This window comes from Trichoplusia ni, chromosome 1 (assembly GCF_003590095.1).
Source record: "Trichoplusia ni isolate ovarian cell line Hi5 chromosome 1, tn1, whole genome shotgun sequence".
In the NCBI taxonomy this organism is placed as follows: domain Eukaryota; kingdom Metazoa; phylum Arthropoda; class Insecta; order Lepidoptera; family Noctuidae; genus Trichoplusia; species Trichoplusia ni.
The window spans coordinates 13,335,476-13,360,986 of record NC_039478.1 but is presented as its reverse complement, the minus strand read 5'-3'; the positions used below and the strand labels follow the sequence as shown (position 1 = coordinate 13,360,986).

The following is a 25,511-nucleotide window of genomic DNA, read 5'->3' as shown; positions in this document are numbered from 1 at the left end:
GTTGACGATTGTGCATTTGAAAGACGTGTCCGGCGCGGCGGTGATATTCGTAACGGGCTAAGCGTGTGCGGGCTGCGGGGCGGCGGAGCTGGTCGCGGTGGGGGTCGAGACGCGGGCGGGCTGTCACGTGGAGCTCGGGGCGCCGGCGCGGCCGGGCCGCCCGGGTCTCGCGCCCGGCCGAGCTCGCGGCGCGGCATTCCCCAGCCGGCAGGCGGCCGCCACGCTATGCGCGCCGACACGCGAACACACGCGCGAGCCGCGGCTCGCCGCTCTCCGGGGGTAGCGCCCCCAGCTCAGTGCGAGGGCCGCGTCGCCGGCGCCTCCGCGCGCTAGCCGCCGGTGTATGGTGGAGCGCGCCAGGCGGGGGGCGGGGAGGCCGCTGGCGTCGCGCAGGTGCGGCCCGCGCCCGGCCCGGGGCCGCATTCGCAGCGCGCGGAGGCGCGGGCACGCCGCGGCGCGCGCCCGCCCGCCTCGACGCGCTCATGGAGCCGCCGTGGGAGCTCGAGCTGGAGCTGCGGCGGCACATCGAGAACTGCGCCTGCACCTGCGACCACATGGGCTACGGGAACTATATGGACTACCAGGTGGCGCCGGCGGCGCACGCCTGCCTGTGCCGCGCGATCACCTCTCCGCACGCCCACGTACGTGTTGTTACCTCGCGCCGGCCGCGCGCGCCCTCCCCGCATGACCTAGCCCTGGTCCGCTAGGGATCATCTCCTCGCTGACTTGTTTTGTGTTCGTATTATGTCATTTCAACTGCATAACGTAGTTAACGGTTACTAAGTACCTACTTGTGATTTATGTAACACTATTTGTTGTATGTTGAAGTGAAGTTAATATAGTTTATCACCCAATCACTCATCCATTTTGTTTTATTTTGATTTACGTTTCCATTTCTTTGATGCTATATTTTCGTTTGTTCGTAAGTAAACATCACGTCGATTTCAATCTCTAGAAAACATGCTCTAAAACTGAAAACAACATCAATGTCCTTGACTCCCCAATAGTACCTACCTACAGTGATTATAAGATCTTAGTCTTTACTCTAGATAAATAAACCTAGGGTATTAGTAAACCTATATTGAGGTGAACAAATATGTGACCTGTTTGACCCTTAAGAGATATCTTAGCGCCAGCCACTTTTCATTAAATTTGCGTCTTGCGTATCCATAACAAGGCTACTAAAACCAACTTAAAAATGCGACGACAAAAATACATTGATTAGTTTTCAAATTCGCAATGAAAGCCTACTTCGCTACTCGGATTTGAGAATCTGGTAAATGAATATCAGGTTACAATCAAAACTCATTCTTATGTGATAGTACTTAGACATGTTTTCCCGCAGCTCCATTCTAATTGAATGGCTCGTTAATTTCCTTTGGAGCTGGAGTTTTCTTCCGGTGTAAAAGTAAGGAGAATTCTAACCGGATCTTAACTTCCTCTTTCTGGGAATTATATTACACCATGTACCTCGAAATATTCTGTTCGGCGATAAGTATATGGAATTAAAAACACAGGAACCGCCATAATTTCATAAAGGAGGCTGGAACTTCTATAAATCAACAAAGGAAAATCAGTTATTGCTATCAGATTGATCTTTACACGGAATATTACTTTCAGCGTGCGGCTTGAGCGGTGCACTTGACTTTTATATTAATTTTTACAGGGTTTGCAGAAGACTTGCCCTGTTTTCAACTGTATGTTGTTGGTAGTCTCTTCATTGCAAAAAGTATTTACTTAGAACAGGCTTTGTCAAATTGACTACCATTATTTAAATGCTTAATTAGAAGCTAAATGAAAATGTTTGTCGTCTGGTGTGGTGGGTCGTAACCATACTGTAGCAAGTTTTTATAAATTTTGAATATAATTGTGGTACCTGGCCGAAATAAATAGGACTCAGCATGTCACTCACATTTTTAAATAGGATGTATTTTTTTAATCAAATCCATTAAAAATCACTTTACACCACTGCAATGATAAAGACTATTCAAAAAATATCGTACTAAGTAGATGCGTACCTAGATTAAATTCCATGACTTACTCTTAAAATAGATTCTTAAATAAACTTAGAAGTTACTTGCTACAAGTTAATTACATTAACTACGCATTTACAAGTTATAAAAGCTATTCAGTTTCTTCACAAACCCTAGAAAAATAAGCGCGAGAAACTGCGCGACGTATATGGTTTTATTATAAAACTAAGGTGTCAAGAAGCCAGAAGTCCCTACTTAAAATTATACACGTGTACTCGAATCATGCTTGAATTACATTTTCGTTATTTACATTAATAGTCAGTCCTCAAACAGTTTTAATGCATTTTAAAGGTTTATCGTTTCCACACCTTAGAGTTTGTCTATATAATTAACTTGGGAGACACGCAAAAATAAACTGAATACTAAGATTTGAACAATTAGATTGATTTTTAAATACAAGAGAGCGTTATTTACGTGCTTAAGTTCAGTAATCTAAGCATCATATCATAATGGTCGGTGTGATAATTTTTAAAACTTACTTAACTGTGTAATAGAGTTTGCAATGTCAAGACTTAACATGCCTACATTGTAAATCTGTTGATTTGTATAAAAGTTGATTTCGTTCAACCTATACCTACTAGTTGATTGCGACGTGCCTACGAGTTTATTATACATTGGTGAGCGCATATTTCAAAGTTAGTTTCTTGACCTGTTCAGCAGTTTAATGAAGTCAATTTGTCAAGTTTTTATTAATAGGATTTGATCAAAGTAATGATCATAAAACTAAAAATCAAAATATAAACCTTTTTTTTTAAATCAGCATATACCTAATAAGCTTTAAATAAACTTAGTGTAAGGTACCTACCTTACTAAAGATCATGCTTAATGCAATTTCACAATTCGATCGGGCGGTTAAGAGTTTTTCTAAGAAATCACATACTTTCTGCCAAGTTAAATTTTTTAACGACACTTATGAAGAAAACTTAAAAAAGGAGTCTTATTCAATCCATTGATGATGCAAGCCATGTTAGTACATTGTTAAATACAATAGGGTATCTGACGAAACATATCCAGAAGCAGGGGCGGATCTATTTAAAGGCTTTTTGGGCTGCAGCCCAGGGCCCCGCGAATACAGAGGGCCCCCAACCGAACTGAAACCAATAGACGATATTGTCAATAATAAAAATTATCTAGAATTTTAAAAAATCCGATCATTAGGTTGGCAACACTGCGATCAATCAACCCGAGTGCGCATCTATCAAATGGAACGGGGAATTCCCTGTCGCTTGTTTTCAGTCGGTGTATTCCGTGTATAGTAGTGTCTATTACTGGGGACTTCCCTCCGCTTATCGCCCGACGCAATTTTGTTATTTTTCCGCACTTCTGCTATAGTCGACTATATTAACGAATTGACTTTGTTATTGTTAGAAACGTTTTAGTGCGTGTGTTTAGTTTACTAAGTAATAGATAACTTAAAAGTTATAAGGAACGGACCTTTCTTTTAATTTACTAAAATTGAAAGTCTTCAGCATAACTAGACTTCCTGCTTTTAATAGGCAGTAGGTAAGTAAAAAGAATTATAAAACATGACTTTTTATTTCAGTTTTCAAAACTAAATGAATCAAACTCGTTCGATATTTAATTATAATTTGTGAATTGCTACACTCATTACAAAGTAGGTATTAAAATTAAAAGTTCTATCCAGTTCTTTGTTTATTTTCAGAAACATATCTTATTTTACAATATGTCTGCTAGAAAATATAAAAGTGGAGCTGAAAAAAGAAAATTACAGTTTAGTCGAGAACAAGAAAGAAATAAATGCGCAAAAATTGAAACTTTTTTTAAATCGGAACATATAAACGCGAATGAAATAGCTATAAATCCATTAAAAAACGTAAAGGAAGGTATTTTATGCGAAGAGAATCTAACCGATGGCAGCAAAAAATCGCAAAACGAGGAAAAAAATACAAGTGATGAAAATATGCAAGATTTTGAAAACCAGAAAAAAATACCAACGATGAAAATGTGCAATATCTTGACTTCCAGCAACCCTCTGGTTCCTCTGAAAATGAAATTGGTGTTCAGCAAAAGGGAGGTAATACCGAGACCGAGGTGGAAAGAAATTTAGAAAATATTAAGTTTGAGTTTGAGAAATATGTTGACGTGGGCTTGTGGCCAGATTTGCTGAATAATGATTTTATTAATTTCGTCCTCTCACATAAAATGACTGACTTTCAAAATAAAGATCCGAAGAATATATATTCAGCTTCAATGAGGAAATATAAAGAACAAAACAGATCTTTTTCAAATAGGTATTTCACTAGAAAAATGAAAAATGGCCAATTACTGGAAGGATCTTGGTTATGTTATTCAAAAAGAGTTGGTACTGTTTTTTGTTTGACTTGCAAACTTTTTTCTAAAACTCCTTCTCAATACACAACCGGATTTTCGGATTGGAAACACATAGGATTTTGTTTAGAAAATCACGAAAATTCTAATGAACATAAGAATTCAATGTTAGTGTGGTTGACACGAAAAGAAAATAAGTCTGTTTTAGACAAGCAGCTTCAGGAGCAATAAATAAAGAAACAGATATTATCACAATGTCCTAAAACGGGTTATTGCAGTGCTAAAATTTTTGAGTATAAGAGGCTTAGCACTTAGAGGTTCCGAGGAAGTATTTGGTTCTCCACATAATGGTAATTTTATGGGTGCTCTAGAGCTATTGGCAGAATTCGACCCATTCATACGTGAACATATTGAACAACGAGAGCTGCGACCGAACCCTGTAATATCATATTTATCAAAACAGTATATGAGGAAATAATTGAGATTATGGGTAAACAGATAATTAAACAAATTATAACTGAAATAAATAACGACGACACAAAGTATTATTCAATTATGATGGATTCAACCCCAGATCTGTCTCACGATGACCAACTTGCTATTGTATTACGATACTGTTTTTGGGGGAAAAGTGTATGAAAGATGTGTATCTTTCATTAAAATTAGTAGTCATACTGGCTTATATTTATTTAATATTCTACAAGCCTTTTTGGAAACAAATGGACTACTACCGGATAATTGCAGGGGACAGTCATATGACAACGCTGCTAATATGGCCGGAGTCTACAATGGTGTACAAGCACTACTAAAAGAAAAAAATAAATCCGCGGATTACGTGCCATGTGCTGCGCATTCCCTTAACCTAGTTGGTCAAGAATCCGTGAAGGTTGCAACCGAAATTGTAATTTTTTTTGGAATAGTGCAACAAATATACGTTTTTCTTCTCTGCTTCGACCCATAGGTGGGAACTGTTAAATCGTGAAACAAAACTAAAATTTACGTTAAAAAGTTTAAGCCAGACCAGATGGTCTTGTCACTTTGATGCTGTCAGAGCTTTGAAAAGTAATTATGATGGCATTATGAAAATTCTCAATAGTTTCGGCGAAAATGACGATGAAAAAGTTGATTTCCGAAAAGAGGCACGAAATTTATTTAATAAACTGGCGAAACTAGAAACTGCAATTTTGATTGTTTTTTGGGAAGAAATTTTGGAGAGATTTAATCTAGTTAATAAAAAAGTACAGAGCCCTGGTTTAGACATTGGTGAAGGCAATAAGTTAATTGTGTCATTAAAAGAGTTCGTGAAAAACATAAGGCAACAATCAGATCAGAAGCTAAAGGAATACGAAGAGAAAGCTAAAAAATTAAGTACTAGTGTGGGAACAGACTACAGTGACATAAATAAGAGACGCATTACTTTGAAATTTTCAGATAAATCTACAGATAAAGTCTCAGTGAAATGCGCAGAAAAATTTAAAAGAGACACGCTTAACGTTGCGTTGGATAAGATGATTATGGATTTAAATAATAGAAGCCAAGCCTATGAGACCTATAGCAAAAAATTTAAATTTTTAATGGATTTGCAAGACAAAAATCAAGAACACATAGATATGGAAAGTGTACGTAATATTATTGATTATTATCCAAATGACGTAGACGAACATTTAGTGAATGAGTGCATTCAGTTGAAATCTTACTTACTGCAATCTAAGACAGAGTCTTACACCTCTTGCAGTGAAATTTTTTGGCTAATTTATGAAAAGAAACTTGTTGATGTTTTCCCAAACTGCTATACTATCTTAAAGATTTTTTTAACGATGCCGATCACTAGCTGTGAAGCGGAGCGTTCTTTCTCCAGGATGTCGTATATAGAAAACAAATACAGGACAACAATGTCGAACTATCGACTAAATCATTTATCAGTTCTTTCGATAAATTGCGATTTAACAAAGGACCTACAGTGCGATGACCAAATAAAAGAATTTGCAGCACAAAAATGCAGAAAGGTTGCTTTATAATTTATTTAACATAACCATTTATAACCCGTCAATTTCTTTTGCAATAAATAATGTTTTAATAAATAAATAAAATTTTTGTTTTCCTATTTTCTTCCTGTACTTAACATATATTACATTACATATACCTACATCACTACAGAAAACAGTTTCTTGTCAAAAATGGCAATTAGTTGAGTAATTAGGTAGGGCCCCTAAGCAGTATTAGCCCAGGGCCCCACAAATTCAAGATCCGCCTCTGTCCAGAAGTGAAGACACTTGCCAGTAAAAAAAGTGTACTGGCAACTACAAGTCACACGGGATTTCAATCCACTGTAAATTCTTCGCTTTTTTATTTGTGATACAATAAAAATACGTATTTAATATTTTTGGAAACATATCTGTCAATCGATTGTATTGAAATATTCGAACACCCTCTTATACCCGTTACACGATACTCATAGACAATCTTAGGATCTCTTTTCATATTGTGTTTTATCACAAGCGTAACGACAATCTTAATTAAATCACGGATCATGTGAAGCAACCTGGTTTAAACCCGGTCGCTCATCATAATCCCTTGTCTCTCGAGTCTGAGGATTTCGACTCATCTTGAAACTAGCTTGTCACGCCTTCGCCCCGTTCGCCAATTATCTCGGTGTTAGACCACACACTTATGTGCACAACGTAGAGCTTAATAGGAATATGTAGGGAACATAATATTGTGATTAGTTGTACCGCTTATGTGTAAAGTTTGGCTCTGGTACCTAAATCTTTTAATTTTTGGGACCAATTCATGATTAATTTTCACTCATTTGGTATCTAAATATAGCATGTGTGTTTATAGTATCAAATAATATCACACTCGTTTTACACCTCATTTTAGTAATTTGCCGGTTATTTTTCATTTTACAATATGTAAGTCGATCCTACACACCTACATACACGTTTCACATATATGTCCGCTCACTGCATTGCCCAACATACCTAATACTTTTAGTGACCTTTGGGTTACCCCATTTTGGTCGACGCTTGCCAAAAATCTGGATTCCACATTCTCTTTGCGCCACATCCGTGAACAAAATAACAAAAACAAGCTTTAAATAACACAAATCGTTTTGTATTTTTTATTTAAATACTGTGTGTTTAAACACTTCTTTCGTAAAGGGAAAAGGTATTGCGATAAAATGAATAACACAACAGGTTGATCTGCATTATATATTTAAGTGTCTATTTCTAGCAGACTCTTTCTATAAGCAACCATAATTTGAATGGGCAGTTTGTCTTGTCTATATTGCTAGACACCACCTTTGAGTTACTAATTGATCTGACTGAAAGCTGACTAATATACCACAAATTAATTAATAATGTGGAACTTTGCTTCCCTACCTTGCGGTATAGTGGTTTCTAAAGAATAGTTTTAACTAGTGAACCTCTATCTATCACAAAATGGTAATTACCGCATGTGCAAGGCTCGGCGCGGCGCACCGCCCGGCCGCGTCCGTCGTGGTCAATGCGGTTATCAACGCTCCGCGCCGCCCGGCCGGGCGCTGCAACGCTACTGTTACGCGGATTAACATCTTCCTACATGTAGTACCGTATGTCAACTCAGGATTTAATAATTTTGTTCTACATGTTACGTTGAAGAGAAATGTATTCGCATTTTATGTAACAAATCATTAGATACTAAAACCAGATCTACTCGAAGTGTTATATTGAAACCTACCTCCAAGAACCACCTAGTATTGCTGCCTTAGCTCGATATGTAAGCACTGCTAACTTAAGGATGCTTATACCTGTACCCAAGCTAAGATAAACAATGGAAAACTATTCATACATATACATCTATCCATATGAAATCGAGGTACATTTTAAAATGAGTCACATAGATATGTTTCCCCTATTTTCTAATAGGATGGGCGCGCTATCAGGGAAGAAAAGTTTAAGTAGTCTTACAGGTAAGAGGCCGAACCAAAAAGGAAGGAAAACATCAGATATCTCTTCCTTAATCATGGCGGGTAAAAGGCGTACCTCGCTCGCCGTTTTTAACAAATATTTTCCTGGAACCTTTTTATGAGTTCCTTTTGGTATACTTAGGTATTAGGGGAAACTTGACGTTGAAAATATAAATATCTTATTCACGCATCGCTGTTTATGTATAGCCGGCATCACAGTGGTCTCTCGTTTACTTAGAACTTTTATCTTTCCGGTTGTCAGCTCGCTATTTGCACTGTTTGAAACAGACAATCCATATTGAGATATCGATCTGTGCTATCTTTGTAGAACATTAGAGCAGTCGTGTGGTCATGAGGGTCGGCGTGGATCAGCTAATTTTAAGGGATGACCTAGTTGAAAAATTCGGTCATCCAAAAGAGAATTTACTCAAAACAATGACATTAGCAACGACCGTTTAGAAGTATTTTGGTATAAATCATTAATAACAGGGGCCTTCCGTTTTTTGTTCATATTATGAATGTTTGGATGCAAATTGCACTAGCTCCTGTTGTTATTTGAATAAACGAGACTCTACATTTCCTTTTTCAATAGTAACCTAGAGTTATTTATAGCTTACTATATACCAAGTAAGTAAAAGAAGTCTCGGACGTTATAAAATTGTCCACAGCTGCTTGGCAGGATAACTTGCAAAAAAAGATAGTAGGTACCCAGACTACCCAGTTATTAAGCATTTTGTTGGACACACAACGACTCTTAGAAAATAGATCCTAACCCTCGCACAATGCTTATTTATAAAACGAGCCCTTTTTAAAACACGGATCACTGAGTTCAAAATTCTTTAGGTAGGTATAATTAGGTGGCATACCTAAGTGTAAGCAGTGCGGTATGACCCATAGATGATAAAGGTGAAACCGCGCTCGCAGCGTTTTGTTCAGCAATATTATTTATTGCAAAGCATCCTTCTATACTAAGACAGACAGCTTATCAGGGCCCCATTTCTGCTATTTACAATAGCCGATGAATGCTGTAGAGCTTATCTCTAGAAGACCTGGGCCTGTTAGTTAGTCGTGCCATGAGCTGACACTCAGTTAAATCGGGAAGACGATATTAACACATAAAAAGACGTTTGGGACATTCTTTGTAAGTGCAAGTAGCAAGTTAAGTATGCAAGTACCGTTTCTAAATATAAATTAGTAAGAGATGTAATTGATTCATATTCATATTATGCCCGATAACCAGCGGTATTATTTAAAACGGTAACCGCGGCCCTGGTACACAAAGGGCAAAATAAGGAAGAACATGAGTGGGTTTTAGTCAGTAAAAGTCTGACACTCCCTTCCGCTCAACCTAAAGCAGGAGAAGCCATTATTTTGATGAATTCTCATCCGAAGAAAAGAATTGAACTATAAAAAGCTATCTGTCTGTCTGTATCCATATTTCACGAAATAAAGGTTTGAATTTGAATTTGAACAAATAAAATACCGTAGTTCCAGAGTATGTAGGTATCTTATACTTTGGAATTAGTAATTTTGATTTAATTTTAAACCAGTAAAATAAGTAAAGTTTTGAATAATTCATATCACAAATTACACGATCATATTCAAAGAGAAAGCTATCAAAAAAACCACTTCCAACAAAATCTATTTTTAACAAGTAGGTATTTATAGAAGATATAATTAACCGCATAGAAAAATTAAACAAAATAAGTGTTGTCTAACAGGCTGTCATGTGTGTGATCATCACTCGGTCCACATAGCATCCAGGTCCGTGTTCCATAAAGGCGTCACGGGTGGCCGGCTAGTTGTAGGTGAGGTTACGATGGGGACGCAAATCTCACGCAACATTATGTCGTTGCGGGGTTCAGTGGGGGCACAGTTGGCGCGGGCCGTGGCCTGTGAGCGCGGCCGGGCCTCGCTCCGGGCCCGCGAGCCCGCTGTCTGCCATGCAGCGAATCGATGCAGCTCCGCCCCCGCACCTGCTTCGCCCCGCCGACTATGTTTTGACGATTTTACGCGCCTTCGTTTGGTAAACATTACAATCACCGTATTCGTAAGAGATTTATTTAATGTACATTCAAGTTTTAAAACTCTCTTTAAAATAATAAAAATCTCATATTGTTAGTTTAGCAGGTTGACAACTACGTTAAATCATTTAACTTTTAAAATAAACTAGTCTATTCTTCTCAACATTTCGTATTTAGGTTACCACACCACAGTTTGATTATAAGTACGTAGATTAAGGTTGTTCGTTATTCTGATATTAATATACCTACTACAAGTAAACGTCTAACCCCCGGGAGAAGGTCGAACTGGTTAAACTATATAAAAGATTGGTAAAATAGCTTACAACAAACTTTTGTTTTTTTTTTATTTAACAGAAAAAATACCTATCGTTTTTTTTAATATAGGTATTTACGTAGTGCCTGGTTAGGTAACCATCTGCATTATATACTAAAATTACAATTACAGCTCAGTTTTGGGGGTTTGTTTAGCGCTAAGCTTACCTAAACTGCTAGTACTCGTAACATTACCGTAACCAATTTGCAGATATTTTGTTGCATAAAATCCTTGTTTCCTATTTCAACGGGGTACTTATTTAATATGGGAATTTAGGTACTTTACATTAAGTGGATGGCATTTGGCATTACGCAATCGAGCCATAATGTGTACCGTTAGTAATGGTTAAGTATAGCGGTTTACCAGCTTTGTAAAGGCAGTCACTCTTTATGGCTGATTCGTTGTTCAAAATAATACCGATCAACATATGGCCGTGAGGACTGGAGCTTATATACTCGTAGCTCTTTTTGTATCATATGATACGTGAGATCCCGACTGGTGTTTACGGAAAATGACTCTTAAAAGTCATCATTTGCGAAATCATAATAAACAATACGCCAAATAATTTTCAATCTATGATTAAGATCAGCTGTAAATTTTGAGTTCCTCTCGTACAGAGAGGTAAGTTTCAGTTAAGATTTAAATCCAGGCAAATGGGTGCCTTCGCGCCAGTTCTCTCTGTAAATGGGTCAGAAGCTATTCAGGCTCGCCCTGCGCCCCTCCCCCCTTCAGACTCATCCCCTAACTGTGTGTGCCCCTTGCATAATTGAACACGCGGCAAATTATTGTCACGCCTGAATCGACTGATATGAACGCTTGACAATATGCTCTGCTGAAATCACTGTAAAATAAACCTTTTCAAATTTGCAGCCGGGTTTTCGTACTGAATATATATATCCATCGTTCTTATATAGACGTTTTATTTCTTTATTTTAATTTCATGTGATTTACGTACGTATCGTATTTGAATAAAATTACTTTAATAAGATTATAATAATGCTGTAAGACTTACTTATAAGATCTCATGTGTGTGTAATGTGTAGGCATATCCGTTTAGCTAAGCCTGATGCCGCAACAACGAGAATGTGTCAGTCACTTTAATCCATTGTTATTTAACCGTCTCGCGTCTGCAAGATTATATGTAATCAGGAAACACGATGTGTGATAAAACAGACGAGAGCGGCGTCGTACCTACTAAATAACTTATTAAATACATTCACCATGTAGTATCTAGTGTTCTTACTTAATTTTTCACTTTCTAATTTATTTTAGATAAACTGGACTCTTCGAGCAATTTATTAGGAAAATGCCTCAAATTTACTCCAATTTCAATTTATACATCGGCCATTGTAAATAGCGGATTGGGGACTTATTTAGTAACGCATGCTGGCACTTCATTACTTCGCCTATAGTAGATAAGTAGTAAGGTCTTAACAATTCGACAAATTAAACCTTACTGCTTAACATTAAATTGGATTCCATTGTAGTACTTAATCCTGTAAAAAAAATAGATAGGAAACTACGACTATAAAACAAAGCTAGAGACGCGCCTAATTATTGTTTAACCGAATACCGAATTGTATTCGGTTTAACCGTTACTGAGCCGCATGTTGCTGATTTATTTATTCGGATAACCATTTCATTGTTTTGCCTCGTAATAACCGTTCTAACACATCCAAGTACAAATCAGTAAAAAATTCAATAACCGAAATTTGGAAACTTTACTTTTTGAATAAAAAAGAATACAGTTTTATTGACTGTCATTTAGTATTTTTATTTTTTTCTCAACCTAGCTAGCAATGCGGATACCATCCGTATGAAAATGCCTCAGGGTTCCTTTTGTTTATTTTGGGAGATATTTTGAACTTGTGATTGTGGTAGTATTAGGTACTACCACAATCACAAGTTCAAGCCTTTATAAAAATCAAATAAATCATATAAAGGCTTGTTGAAGGTATTTCAATTTTGACGTTAAGTTACACATGGGAAATATATTTTAATTTGTAGGTAAAGTAAACTTGATATTTTTAGTCATTTTGTTTAAAGTATTTATTTTGGGTTACAACACAAGAAGTTGGATTTTTTTTATTTATACATCTTAATAAATCAAAAATATTCTGCATCCGTCGAATTCTCTGAATACAAAACGAATGTTCGGCACATCTGTAGTAAAACGAAACCAAATCATCAAAACAAAAGAATGGTTTTATTATTAAATTGTTTTTTTTTATAATAATAATCACTGTTCAATATATTATCGGTAATATTACTAACTTTGTGAGCACAAGCTTGTAATTAATCTGAATAATCAGAGTGTAGTTCTTTGTTTTATAACTTCTACTCGACGCTGCCCCTCGCACACGTGCTATTTGCGTGAAATAGAAGGCTGAATTCCTAATAAGACACTGATCAATCATCATTTTTCTTTTTACAGGCTGCAGTGCCAGAAGGAATGACATTTTCGGGTCCGCTGCCGGATGTAGCCGAAAGGTGTGGGCGCTGGGCGCCTGACTCCCTTTCGGCCTCGGCATCGGGCAGTTCGGATGAAAAGCCGACACCGCGTCGACCACGGTGGCGGATCGCTCTAGCTGCACTCGTCGTGCTGGCCGCGCTCGGTGCTGCTCTAGCGTTGCCGCTCGCACTTGGTGGCGGAGGACGAGCCACTCCGGAACAGCGCCTCACAACTGTCCGCCGAATGCTACGAGACTCACCTTTAGTAGATGGTCATAATGATTTAGCATGGAACGTTCGGAAATTTTTACATAACAGAATAGGCGACTTCAATTTGAGTGCCGGTCTTGACGGAATTGAACCTTGGGCTAAGTCGCGCTGGTCGCATACGGATATCCCACGGCTGAGACTCGGTCAGGTTGGTGCTCAATTTTGGTCAGCTTACGTGCCGTGCGGCGCGAGGGACCGGGGACGCTGTTCAACTTGCTCTTGAACAAATGGACGTTATAAAGCGCATTGTGGAATTGAATGCAGCGCACTTGGCGCTAGTGACCGACGCGGCGGAACTTCTGGATGCCCATCGCGACGGTCGCATTGCGTCTCTCATTGGTGTGGAGGGTGGTCACGCTCTTGGAGATTCACTCGCAGTACTCCGGGCGTTCTATCAGCTCGGTGCTCGTTACCTTACTGTAACACATACTTGCGATACTCGATGGGCACGCGCTGCTGGCACATCTGGAGGACTTAGCGAATTTGGACGTGCTGTCGTGCGAGAAATGAATCGTCTTGGTATGATTGTAGATCTTTCGCATGCCGGTGAAGAGACAGCACGTGACGCTTTAGAAATGTCACAAGCGCCTGTAGTATTCTCGCATTCGGGAGCCGCTGCCCTTTGCAATTCAAGTAGAAACGTTCCCGATGAGTTACTCCGTATGATTGCGGCGAATGGTGGAGTTGTCATGATAAATTTCTATGCAAAACTTGTGACGTGCGGGGAACGAGCAACTTTAGAGGACGTGGTTGCTCACATAAACCATGTGAGAAGGGTTGCTGGCGTAGAACACGTTGGTTTGGGCGCAGGCTACGATGGCATCGACGCGCCACCCGAAGGGTTAGAAGATGTGTCTCGGTATCCTCACCTGCTGGCAGAGCTGCTCCGAGACCCTGACTGGAGCGAGGAGGACGTGCGCAAGCTGGCGGGCATGAACGTGGTGCGCGTGTTGCAGCACGTGGAGCGAGTACGCGACCAATGGCGGCGCGCCGCCGTGCTACCGGGAGAAGAATCGGCGGGCGCGCGCCGCGGCGACTGCGTGTACGGGCCTGCGTGACGCAGGCTACGAGCCGCGCGTTCCCGCGGCCCCCCTCGTACTGCTCAATATTGACACTTGTTGAACGTAGTTATACATGTATATTAGTGTCCAAATGTGATTTAGCGATTAAAGTAATCTTTACCTGAACCTGAATGCACAAATTGTTTAGCTAAGGAGCCGCGCGCGCTGGGCGCTTCGTCTCGGCGTCGGCCGCGGTCTGCCCGCTGAACTCTTCTCCATCCATGCACTCGACTTCGTTGACGAAAGCCCAATGCGATCCGCGATTTATAATGATGTGAGCCATTGATGATATAAAAGGAATAATGTGTTTATAGAAAAATAAATATTCTTTATTTATAATAAGGAATTGTTTTATTTTTTGATATTTCGTAACCCGGAGCGACTGCCTATTTGACCTCCTCAACCCAGTTACCTGGGCAACACGATACCCCTTAGTTAGACTAGTTGCCAGACTTACACACAATTTAACGTTCCTTCCGAAACACGGAGGAACTCGTTATGAAAAAGTTGTTCAACCATCTACGGAAAAGCTTAGCCAGGAGCTCCTCAGCAGGCATGTGAACTATTAAAATATGGTCGATATCAGTAATGTAAAATGTATGTAGGTATTGGAAGGTAAGTCAAATATTAAACCTACGTATCGAACAAAACCAATCTTGTCCACCATGCTTATATACCAACCTGGATGTTTAACGGTATCCAAGTTTATGTAGGTCTCTCTGCAAGTAGGTATCTTCCATCTGCAAGTACGTATCTCTTAAAAAACCTAAATCTTACCCAGTTACCCGAACTTAATATGCCGACTTCATATGCTAGCTGAGAGGAGGATAGGAAGCAAATAACGAACGAGTGGGATGCACGGGCTTGGGTTCGATCCCTGCATGAAACAGTATTTGTTTATTTATTTTTATTGGGACAACAAACAGTTTATGATATATCTACTAGCTAGGTCTAGAAAACATACTTCTTCGAAAGTAATCACTTATGTTATGTATTTCAACACAAACCAAGCATAAAATACCAGAAACGTGGAAATAAATATTATTTATTTCTCTATGGAATCAATGTCATTGACTCACACAAAATACCCACGAACTGACACTGCCTGAAATGAATATTGCCAAGTTTATGGATTTGCCCATCGGAAGGAAACTACGTTTTATAAAATAAATTTCTTCGTCGGCCATACTAGTAGTAAATCAAAACAGTAACACTAGCTCGAGCCGTAGTTGAGATATGCTAATTTGTTTAAATTGTTACAGCCGGCAATGTATTTTTTTTTAATTCGTGTTAGAGTTAAAATATTTTTACTACCCGTAGCCAATTTTATGGTGGGTAGTTCAGGGAATGTGAGGAATAAGATAGTATAAAATTTTGGCTTTCGTTGGGGGTTGCACAAAGTTTTTATTCTTTGTCCATATACTTTTTACTGTTTAGTTTTTAAATTCAAGGTTAGCTTTACGGGGTCTTTATCTAGCTAAATGGATCTTTAATTTAAAAACTAGCAACATTGACGCGGAACCAGCTGCTAGAAAACCTGTCACGAAGATGTCACTGTCACAGATGTCACTTACAATAATCTGGACTATTCACTCAAGCAGGACTGACGATTGAAGTGACTTTAATTGGAAATACATTTATTTATCAGTGCCGTTAACTAAAAATACTAGTGTCTTGAATAGTGGCAAAATAATCAGTGCACGGTATATGTAAACTAAGAAATAAATTAGTGCATATTTAAGGTAAGTTGTGCAAATAAATTAGGTACTCAGTATTTTGATTTCTGGGAAACTGTAGGTAATAAAAGTGTTTGTGTCCATCAAACGCATCTTGCACGTTAATTTCATAAACTTCCTCATATTGCATGCAGCGTTACCTTGATCGAAGATGGATCCCAAGCAAGGTTTGTTTGACGAGCTAAGTTTACGTAGTTGTTGGTGTTATTGATATCATAATCAAACACTTAAGAACAATCGCACGTTATTTATGTGAGTTTTGATTTATAATAAATTTGTTTATAGTATTGTCTTATATTTTGTGATCCTAAATTCGTGTTGCATCACAAGTAGGTGGTTAAATCAACCTTATTAACTGCCTCATTTAATAGTAACCTGTTTCGTAAGTGTTCACTTGTGATATATACATATTATATTTAGTTCATGTTCTAATCTGGTTTGTTGTCTAATTTATTTATATTATTTTTGTATAAATTCTTTGCAAGTTCTGGTCAAGGTTATCATGTTACTAAATCAGGTGTTTAAATATATTCAATATAAAAATAAAATAAGAGAAAAAGCAATTTTCTGTTTTCTTTTTCATAGAAATTAATGTTGCACACATTAACTTGTATGATATTATTAGTAACCAAATAGATCATTAATGAATTTTTGTGTTAGATGTTTCAACTTGCATATTGTTTGTAGATACATTTAATGAATCTGTCTCAACAATAATAGAGAGAAAAGTGAGAGGTTGGCTAAGTGGAGTGATAGACGACATGAGACGAAGTAGTCCAGTACAACAGTGGCTGGATTCTCTACCTGCTGATGCACAAGCAGAGCCAGAAACCTCAAGTGATGAAGTAAAGCCAACAGAACCAAAGTCTGATGACAGTAAAGCTGAGGAGTCAGTGACTGAAAACACAGTCATAGAGCCCAACAAAGATAAAACCCTGGCAGACGAAAGCTTAGATGTTCCTAATGTCAAAGAACCATGGAAGAGAAAATCACTTGACAGTGGATTGCTAACCAGCACTCCACAAAAGACAAATGTTAAAAGACTGCAAAGGGACCACTCTCTGCAGTCTGAAGTATATACTCCAAAGTTTAAGAACCCTTTGCTTAGAGATCATTCTCTCCAGGTCAGTGCAACACAACATTTAATATAGAATTTAAGTGCAACTCCTTTTTTGCTAATAATTTTTTTATTTGCAGTCAGACAATAGTGGATCAAGTGGCAGTTCAGTTTTGAATGTGTTGGGAGCTCGAAAAGTTGATGCAGAATCTGTTTTGCTAGCATTGGGCTTTGGACCAAGTGAAAAACAACAAAAATTACAAAGAATACCTGACAGGTTTTTAGCTCCATCAAAAGTTAGTTTTTTTATCTTTAATCAAAGCATGAATGGAAACCGGTTATGAAAAAGAAAAGATCTATAAACAGAGTCAGAAACATTTTTTAATTTTTGAAAATGATAATAAGGATACTTTCGAAATTTGAAGTAAAAAGATTTTACATTACAACACTAGACTGACTATTACAATTTACAATAATTGAAAACTGTTATGGTGTCATGTATAATTGAGCATCTGTAATAAATTATTTTTCTAGCTAAAAGGCATCAGCACTGAAGATTTTATAAAGAATGAACAACATTCAATGCGCATGCATGACTGTGGTATATTTGGATACAGGGGTCTAACTGGTAAGTCACAACTTTTGTGTTGCATATTTGCTTTGGGATAACAGAAACAAACCCATAATATCTTAACAAAATGTGTAGCTGGTGTATAGCTGGTGCTTTTATTAACAATTCATTGGAATATTTTGGTTTTAAATTAACTTAGTTAATGACTCAAATCAGAGGTCGAAAAAAACTAACAACCCCTGCTATATCAATAGTACTTCAATCATCAAACTGAAAGTTTTTGCTATGATTATTGCAATGTGCCTGGTACTAAAGATCATTAGGTAGGTAATAATTCAAAAGGGTCTGTTAACTATTTCATTACAAGAAATTCTTGATGAGCAGTTCAATTAGCACTACTACACAAGTGGCTACTGGATCGCAGTTGTTATCATATTGGACCTAATGACCTTATTCCGATGATGCTAATCTGTTTACAATTCTGCTTAGTCTACCGCAATACTGCGCAAATTGTGAAACATAAATACTGCAAATCACTCTGCAGTAGTTAAAGCATAATTTTCTCTATATTTCTCTATATAACGATTATTAAATTTTTGCCCAAACATCATTCGGATTTTAAAATGTGGAGTCATATGGGGATAAACATTATCTAACCTAACTGACCTTGAAACTCGGAACTATATTTGTTCATTGAATTATCGGGTTATATTTAGTTAGTATGTTAGTATTTATATTAAATAAAGTAATTAGGTAAGCTAAAGAGTCGAGCGGGAATAATGCTGCACTGTAGGAAAATTATTAACTTTTCGAATGCCACGTCGGTCACCTGTGACTGACGAACGAGACACCTCATTGTAATAGCTGACTCGCTGTTCAGTGTTAAGATAATATACTTGTGTATGTCCCGAATATCTTTAGCGAATCTAAACTATTAATTAATTAACCTTATTACCTAATTAGCGCTATTCTGGTAAATGGTACTAACAATGGTAACAATTTTAATAATATCACTAACAGACCACTGCACGCCTGTTTGCCGCTTTATGAAACCTGTTTCTCCGGGTTGTCATAGGTCATATCAAGTTCCAGAAATCGCAGTACAGTAAGTATCTAACTATATTTATTGTGGTGTCTGTGCTATACTTTATTCATTTTTGGACTAAGATAAAATAACAAAACGTGTTTTCGCGTTTATAGATACAATAGCTTTATTTGAAATATTACCAACTAACACAAATACTTTACTAATCTTTTTTAAACAGATAATAAAATGATGAAGGTGATATGCTTTAAAAAGGTTAAAAAGAGTTTTAACCAGGTCACAGCAGACAATATCAAGTATTTGTCATAGCAAGTATTTTCAGCAATACAGTTCAGTTTCTAATTTCAGGGAATCCTCATGTTCCACCGTCGACAATTGTAGCTAAGATAATTGGATGTATACTCCAAGATGAAGTGTGTCGTGAAGAGGCGTTAATAAAATCGAGACATTCTATAGCCGACATGCGATCTCAGCCAAACATTAATGCAATTCTCGCCGCGCGTATGCGTAACAACTAACAAATTTGACCTCGCAGAACCATGTGGGTATACGCGTTATTTATGCATATTTTTGTTAATTATTTCAATTGACTATTACCGTTTGTTAAATATTATGTTATTGTGCAATCATTATTATAGAATTCCAAAACTAGCTCAAATTTTCGCTCAAACATTGTGATTATGATTCCGTAGATATAAAATGAAATAGGTCGGTTTCTGAAAGGGACCGTCTATCTATACAAGGTGTAATTTATATAAAAAGCCGAAATTATTTGACCAATTAAGTACTCTCGGAGTTCTACAGCTTTACAAAAAGAGAAGGGAAATGTTGAGAACCACTTGCTGACAAGTCATAAGTGTAACCTAATTATCTTAACGATTAACCTTTTGATCGATCCTAGATATTGAAATAGATATGCCTTTATTAATCACAAGTCAAATCACTGATGGATTACCTTTATGAAGACAAAGCGTTTATTAATCAGTCAAGGTTAATGTTTATATATTTTAAATGATAATAATGTTTCTTCGATTGTGCAATAGAGTAGATGTAAGTATTGTTTTGACTTATTATAAGGAAAAATAAAATTGATGCATATGCATAATTTAAAGAATATCTTAAAATACTTAATTTTTATTAAAAAAAAATACATATGTTTAAAAGACACTATACATAGTTATCTATTACCTAAAACGTACTTTATTAGAAATCTTAAATATTATTCTAAAAATTAAAAGTTTGATAGAAATTTCTGAGCTTATTGTGTAAATATTTAGAGAAAGACCTTGTATTTTCTTAAATTTCATGTTTTCTCATAGCAACTTATTCGATAATGACCTGAATTGTACTTATTATCAAAATTGATTCTTTATGTCGAATATTAATATTTGTACAAAATTTGCAGGTAGATCTACTATTTTGGTCATATCAAACTTGCCTATTAGGTAAATTATACTACTATAATATATTTCTGTAATCTAAGTAGATTTTTGTCTTTATGAGGATGTATGAAAAAAGCATTTATCAGTGTTACATCGCTGTGACTGTTGCAAGATATTTATGACTAATATTTTAGTGAGCGGTTTAAAACCCAGAGCGACGACGCGAGTCGCTATAAAAAGCTAGCGCTATCTGTGTTGTACCGCTGTCCGATGTTCCTCAGTCTGCGGTTTTAACGGATGTTTTGATACGGACATCCGCATTAAGATAATACCTATTTTAGCTCTAAGGATGATCCGTTGCAGATAATTTTATTTTAATGATATTTACTCTAAGTTATGGGGCTTAGAGCAGTTCTGAGGTTTGTGCCTTAACTTTATGGGTACTTTAAAATGTAAATGCCAAATCATTCCTATATTCTACTACTACCTGCTGCTACTGATAAACAATTCACAACTCGTCGTTTTAAAAAAATACACAAATCTTGTAGAATTAAAAAAATATATTGATTCTTTCTTTATACTTATCATAAATAAATTTATTCAAAGATATTATATAGCATCAATCTCCCTTAATGTATAATTGTATATAAGATAGTTAATAGCTTTAACCAATCGATTACTTAAGGATTGAGAACAACATTCCTAGTCTGGAAGTAACAATGCGGCACTGGCATACTTTTGGACGCATTTCATTACTTACAATGCAATTGTCAAATTTTATAGAACAAATCTCTTAATGACTTTGGTGAGGTCTGATCACCTGACCAGACAGACCATCATCAAATTGTGATGTTGTTTAACCCTAGAAAGATAGTCTGCGTAAAATTGACGCATGCATTCTTGAAATATTGCTCTCTCTTTCTAAATAGCGCGAATCCGTCGCTGTGCGTTTAGGACATCTCAGTCGCCGCTTGGAGCTCCCGTGAGGCGTGCTTGTCAATGCGGTAAGTGTCACTGATTTTGAACTATAACGACCGCGTGAGTCAAAATGACGCATGATTATCTTTTACGTGACTTTTAAGATTTAACTCATACGATAATTATATTGTTATTTCATGTTCTACTTACGTGATAACTTATTATATATATATTTTCTTGTTATAGATATCGTGACTAATATATAATAAAATGGGTAGTTCTTTAGACGATGAGCATATCCTCTCTGCTCTTCTGCAAAGCGATGACGAGCTTGTTGGTGAGGATTCTGACAGTGAAATATCAGATCACGTAAGTGAAGATGACGTCCAGAGCGATACAGAAGAAGCGTTTATAGATGAGGTACATGAAGTGCAGCCAACGTCAAGCGGTAGTGAAATATTAGACGAACAAAATGTTATTGAACAACCAGGTTCTTCATTGGCTTCTAACAAAATCTTGACCTTGCCACAGAGGACTATTAGAGGTAAGAATAAACATTGTTGGTCAACTTCAAAGTCCACGAGGCGTAGCCGAGTCTCTGCACTGAACATTGTCAGATCTCAAAGAGGTCCGACGCGTATGTGCCGCAATATATATGACCCACTTTTATGCTTCAAACTATTTTTTACTGATGAGATAATTTCGGAAATTGTAAAATGGACAAATGCTGAGATATCATTGAAACGTCGGGAATCTATGACAGGTGCTACATTTCGTGACACGAATGAAGATGAAATCTATGCTTTCTTTGGTATTCTGGTAATGACAGCAGTGAGAAAAGATAACCACATGTCCACAGATGACCTCTTTGATCGATCTTTGTCAATGGTGTACGTCTCTGTAATGAGTCGTGATCGTTTTGATTTTTTGATACGATGTCTTAGAATGGATGACAAAAGTATACGGCCCACACTTCGAGAAAACGATGTATTTACTCCTGTTAGAAAAATATGGGATCTCTTTATCCATCAGTGCATACAAAATTACACTCCAGGGGCTCATTTGACCATAGATGAACAGTTACTTGGTTTTAGAGGACGGTGTCCGTTTAGGATGTATATCCCAAACAAGCCAAGTAAGTATGGAATAAAAATCCTCATGATGTGTGACAGTGGTACAAAGTATATGATAAATGGAATGCCTTATTTGGGAAGAGGAACACAGACCAACGGAGTACCACTCGGTGAATACTACGTGAAGGAGTTATCAAAGCCTGTGCACGGTAGTTGTCGTAATATTACGTGTGACAATTGGTTCACCTCAATCCCTTTGGCAAAAAACTTACTACAAGAACCGTATAAGTTAACCATTGTGGGAACCGTGCGATCAAACAAACGCGAGATACCGGAAGTACTGAAAAACAGTCGCTCCAGGCCAGTGGGAACATCGATGTTTTGTTTTGACGGACCCCTTACTCTCGTCTCATATAAACCGAAGCCAGCTAAGATGGTATACTTATTATCATCTTGTGATGAGGATGCTTCTATCAACGAAAGTACCGGTAAACCGCAAATGGTTATGTATTATAATCAAACTAAAGGCGGAGTGGACACGCTAGACCAAATGTGTTCTGTGATGACCTGCAGTAGGAAGACGAATAGGTGGCCTATGGCATTATTGTACGGAATGATAAACATTGCCTGCATAAATTCTTTTATTATATACAGCCATAATGTCAGTAGCAAGGGAGAAAAGGTTCAAAGTCGCAAAAAATTTATGAGAAACCTTTACATGAGCCTGACGTCATCGTTTATGCGTAAGCGTTTAGAAGCTCCTACTTTGAAGAGATATTTGCGCGATAATATCTCTAATATTTTGCCAAATGAAGTGCCTGGTACATCAGATGACAGTACTGAAGAGCCAGTAACGAAAAAACGTACTTACTGTACTTACTGCCCCTCTAAAATAAGGCGAAAGGCAAATGCATCGTGCAAAAAATGCAAAAAAGTTATTTGTCGAGAGCATAATATTGATATGTGCCAAAGTTGTTTCTGACTGACTAATAAGTATAATTTGTTTCTATTATGTATAAGTTAAGCTAATTACTTATTTTATAATACAACATGACTGTTTTTAAAGTACAAAATAAGTTTATTTTTGTAAAAGAGAGAATGTTTAAAAGTTTTGTTACTTTATAGAAGAAATTTTGAGTTTTTGTTTTTTTTTAATAAATAAATAAACATAAATAAATAGTTTGTTGAATTTATTATTAGTATGTAAGTGTAAATATAATAAAACTTAATATCTATTCAAATTAATAAATAAACCTCGATATACAGACCGATAAAACACATGCGTCAATTTTACGCATGATTATCTTTAACGTACGTCACAATATGATTATCTTTCTAGGGTTAAGTGACCTGATTCTGATATGTAATTTTGTTATTTTGCTCATTATATTAGGTACTTAATGATTGTTAAACTTTTATTATTTAGAGATCTGAGTATGTGTGGGATCAAAAATAAAGTAAAATTCCAGAAAAAATCAAAGCCCTGGATATGTTTGTTTTATTTTGTAACATTTAATTAACCACCTACATTTAATATTAGTTTAGCAATATCGTATCACCATAGCAATTAGCTGAGACAGTTGCATACATTTTCGGATGTTCTTTATTGGATTTAATAAAATGTCAACCTGTTATACCATCCTCCAAAAAGTTCTCTTCTAATGCAATATTTTCGAAATTCGTCAAATACAAACATAAATGCACAAAACGGCAACGCTAAAAACCACCTGCAATAGAAATAGTTTATGATGTTGGGCAAATCTGTTCCAATTTTAAAGTGGCTTAAATAAATGGGTTAATTACCATCTGAGCCGCAACGGATAGGTTCGGAAGAATGTATTAACATTCTTATTTATGTGTGAGGAGAAATTTATGGCATTTATCGAAACAGTTTTGGCGTCTTCTAGATTTCTTTTTACATCATTCCATGGTACAGATTTGTATTTGCTTATCTTGAACGTACTTTTTACTTTAGAAGGCATTGGCTGTTCGACATCTTTATTTTTTACTGTGTGTCTCACTAAACAATAGCGAGACCGTGAAAGTGGTACCTGAAGTACCGCATTTGTATTATTTTCTAAAGCCTTTTGATGGGACTGGTAAGTCATAGAAATTGCATTTTGTGTATTATAAATAGTTGATTTAGTTCTTGTTGATGCATTAGGATTAATCTCAGAAGTACTACTAGGTTTAATGAAATTAGGATTAACATAGATTTTGTTTTTAGTTTGTGTGTTACCCTGGGCATTTGATATAAGATATGAGAATTTTGGATTTACATGCATTATAGAATTGGAGGTAGAGCTATTTTGATGGCCTTTACTAAAATTTCGATTTACATAAACTTTGTTGCTACCACTGTCATGGGAATAAACACTTGATTTAGTTTGATGTTCCATTTTAACTCAAAGAATATTGAAAATACTTGTTACCACTTTTACAATTCACTGTATCAACTAAAAATGTTTTGGCGATTTTTCAATATTTTCATAAAACAATTCATTTAACTCTTCTAAAATACTTTCGAGTTCTAATTTCTTATTACCATTTACCCACAGGACACTCATATGAAATGAAGGAGTCTGAAACATAGAAGGTTTATTATTTACAATGTGTACTGAATATAAATTTCTATCTCATTAAAAATACCTATTTATTATTAGGGATAAAAAGCAAACTAACTTTTTCTAAAGAAAAATATTTTTTTGCAGATTTCTTTAAATATATTTTGGTTAAGTAAATTTGGCAAGTATATCACTAAAATCTTATATCATTTGATTTAAAAACATACCTCATAAAATGTGGGGAGTTGGAATTCATTCAACACACCATCAACCTTTTTAGTTAAGTTCAGTAAGTGCCTCTGTGTCAATGGATCAACATCAAGAGAAATAAATGTTCTTGAATTTTCTTCATTACAATATATTTTTCACAGCGGCAAAACCAAGATGAAAACTAAAACAAAATATAAACTTCATAATAAGACTTACTGCAATGTCAAATTGTGTTATACTTCCTATCATTATAGTTTACAAAATAAAGTCACCATAGTTGAAGGGCTGTATGATGATATGCACGACAGTTCTCATATTCCTAATTCCTTGCTACGCAAATTACATTGACTTTAATTCTTTTAACAACAAATAGGACATGAGACTACTTACAATTGACCAAAAAAATAAATTTCCATAATATAATAATAAATGAAACTGCCATTAATGCTGGTTGTCATGCATATCATCATATGGTGCATTAACTATAGCAGAACACGACAGTTCATTCAAATGTATGAATAATTACATGGATAGTACTTTCAAACTGCGTTTCGTTTAAAATAGA

The 25,511-nt window shown here is 36.6% G+C and overlaps 1 protein-coding gene, 1 long non-coding RNA gene and 1 pseudogene across 3 annotated transcripts; 2 read left to right on the top strand and 1 right to left on the bottom strand.

Moving 5' to 3' along the window:
* Positions 1–447: 447 nt before the first annotated feature.
* Positions 448–14,712, top strand: LOC113495684 (annotated as a pseudogene).
* Positions 14,713–15,949: 1,237 nt separating this feature from the next.
* Positions 15,950–19,923, top strand: LOC113495672. Of its 2 annotated transcripts, XM_026874547.1 has the most exons (6): positions 15,950–16,132; positions 16,814–17,250; positions 17,324–17,479; positions 17,718–17,811; positions 18,775–18,859; positions 19,148–19,278. In XM_026874547.1, exons 2-6 carry the CDS (start codon positions 16,888–16,890, stop codon positions 19,182–19,184), a joined length of 735 nt encoding a protein of 244 aa, XP_026730348.1. In that variant the 5' UTR covers positions 15,950–16,132; positions 16,814–16,887; the 3' UTR covers positions 19,185–19,278. The 2 variants fall into 2 exon arrangements, with proteins under 2 accessions (XP_026730348.1, XP_026730339.1); XM_026874538.1 differs by lacking the exon at positions 18,775–18,859 and having other exon boundaries at positions 15,954–16,132; positions 19,148–19,923.
* Positions 19,924–23,522: 3,599 nt separating this feature from the next.
* LOC113495670 lies at positions 23,523–25,118 on the bottom strand. Its single transcript, XR_003400751.1, has 3 exons — positions 24,964–25,118; positions 23,976–24,754; positions 23,523–23,899 (listed from the first exon to the last, which is right to left on the bottom strand). It is a non-coding gene; the product is annotated as an uncharacterized LOC113495670 (long non-coding RNA).
* Between the last annotated feature and the right edge of the window lie 393 nt (positions 25,119–25,511).

What these genes read in the sequence shown, in the direction of transcription:
- LOC113495672 (XM_026874538.1), top strand. Translation starts at nt 16,888, where the DNA reads ATGAGACGAAGTAGTCCAGTACAACAGTGGCTGGATTCTCTACCTGCT. An exon ending in TTAGAGATCATTCTCTCCAG is followed by an intron (nt 17,251 to 17,323) that starts GTCAGTGCAACA and finishes TTTTATTTGCAG; the next exon opens with TCAGACAATAGTGGATCAAG. An exon ending in TGGATACAGGGGTCTAACTG is followed by an intron (nt 17,812 to 19,147) that starts GTAAGTCACAAC and finishes TTCTAATTTCAG; the next exon opens with GGAATCCTCATGTTCCACCG.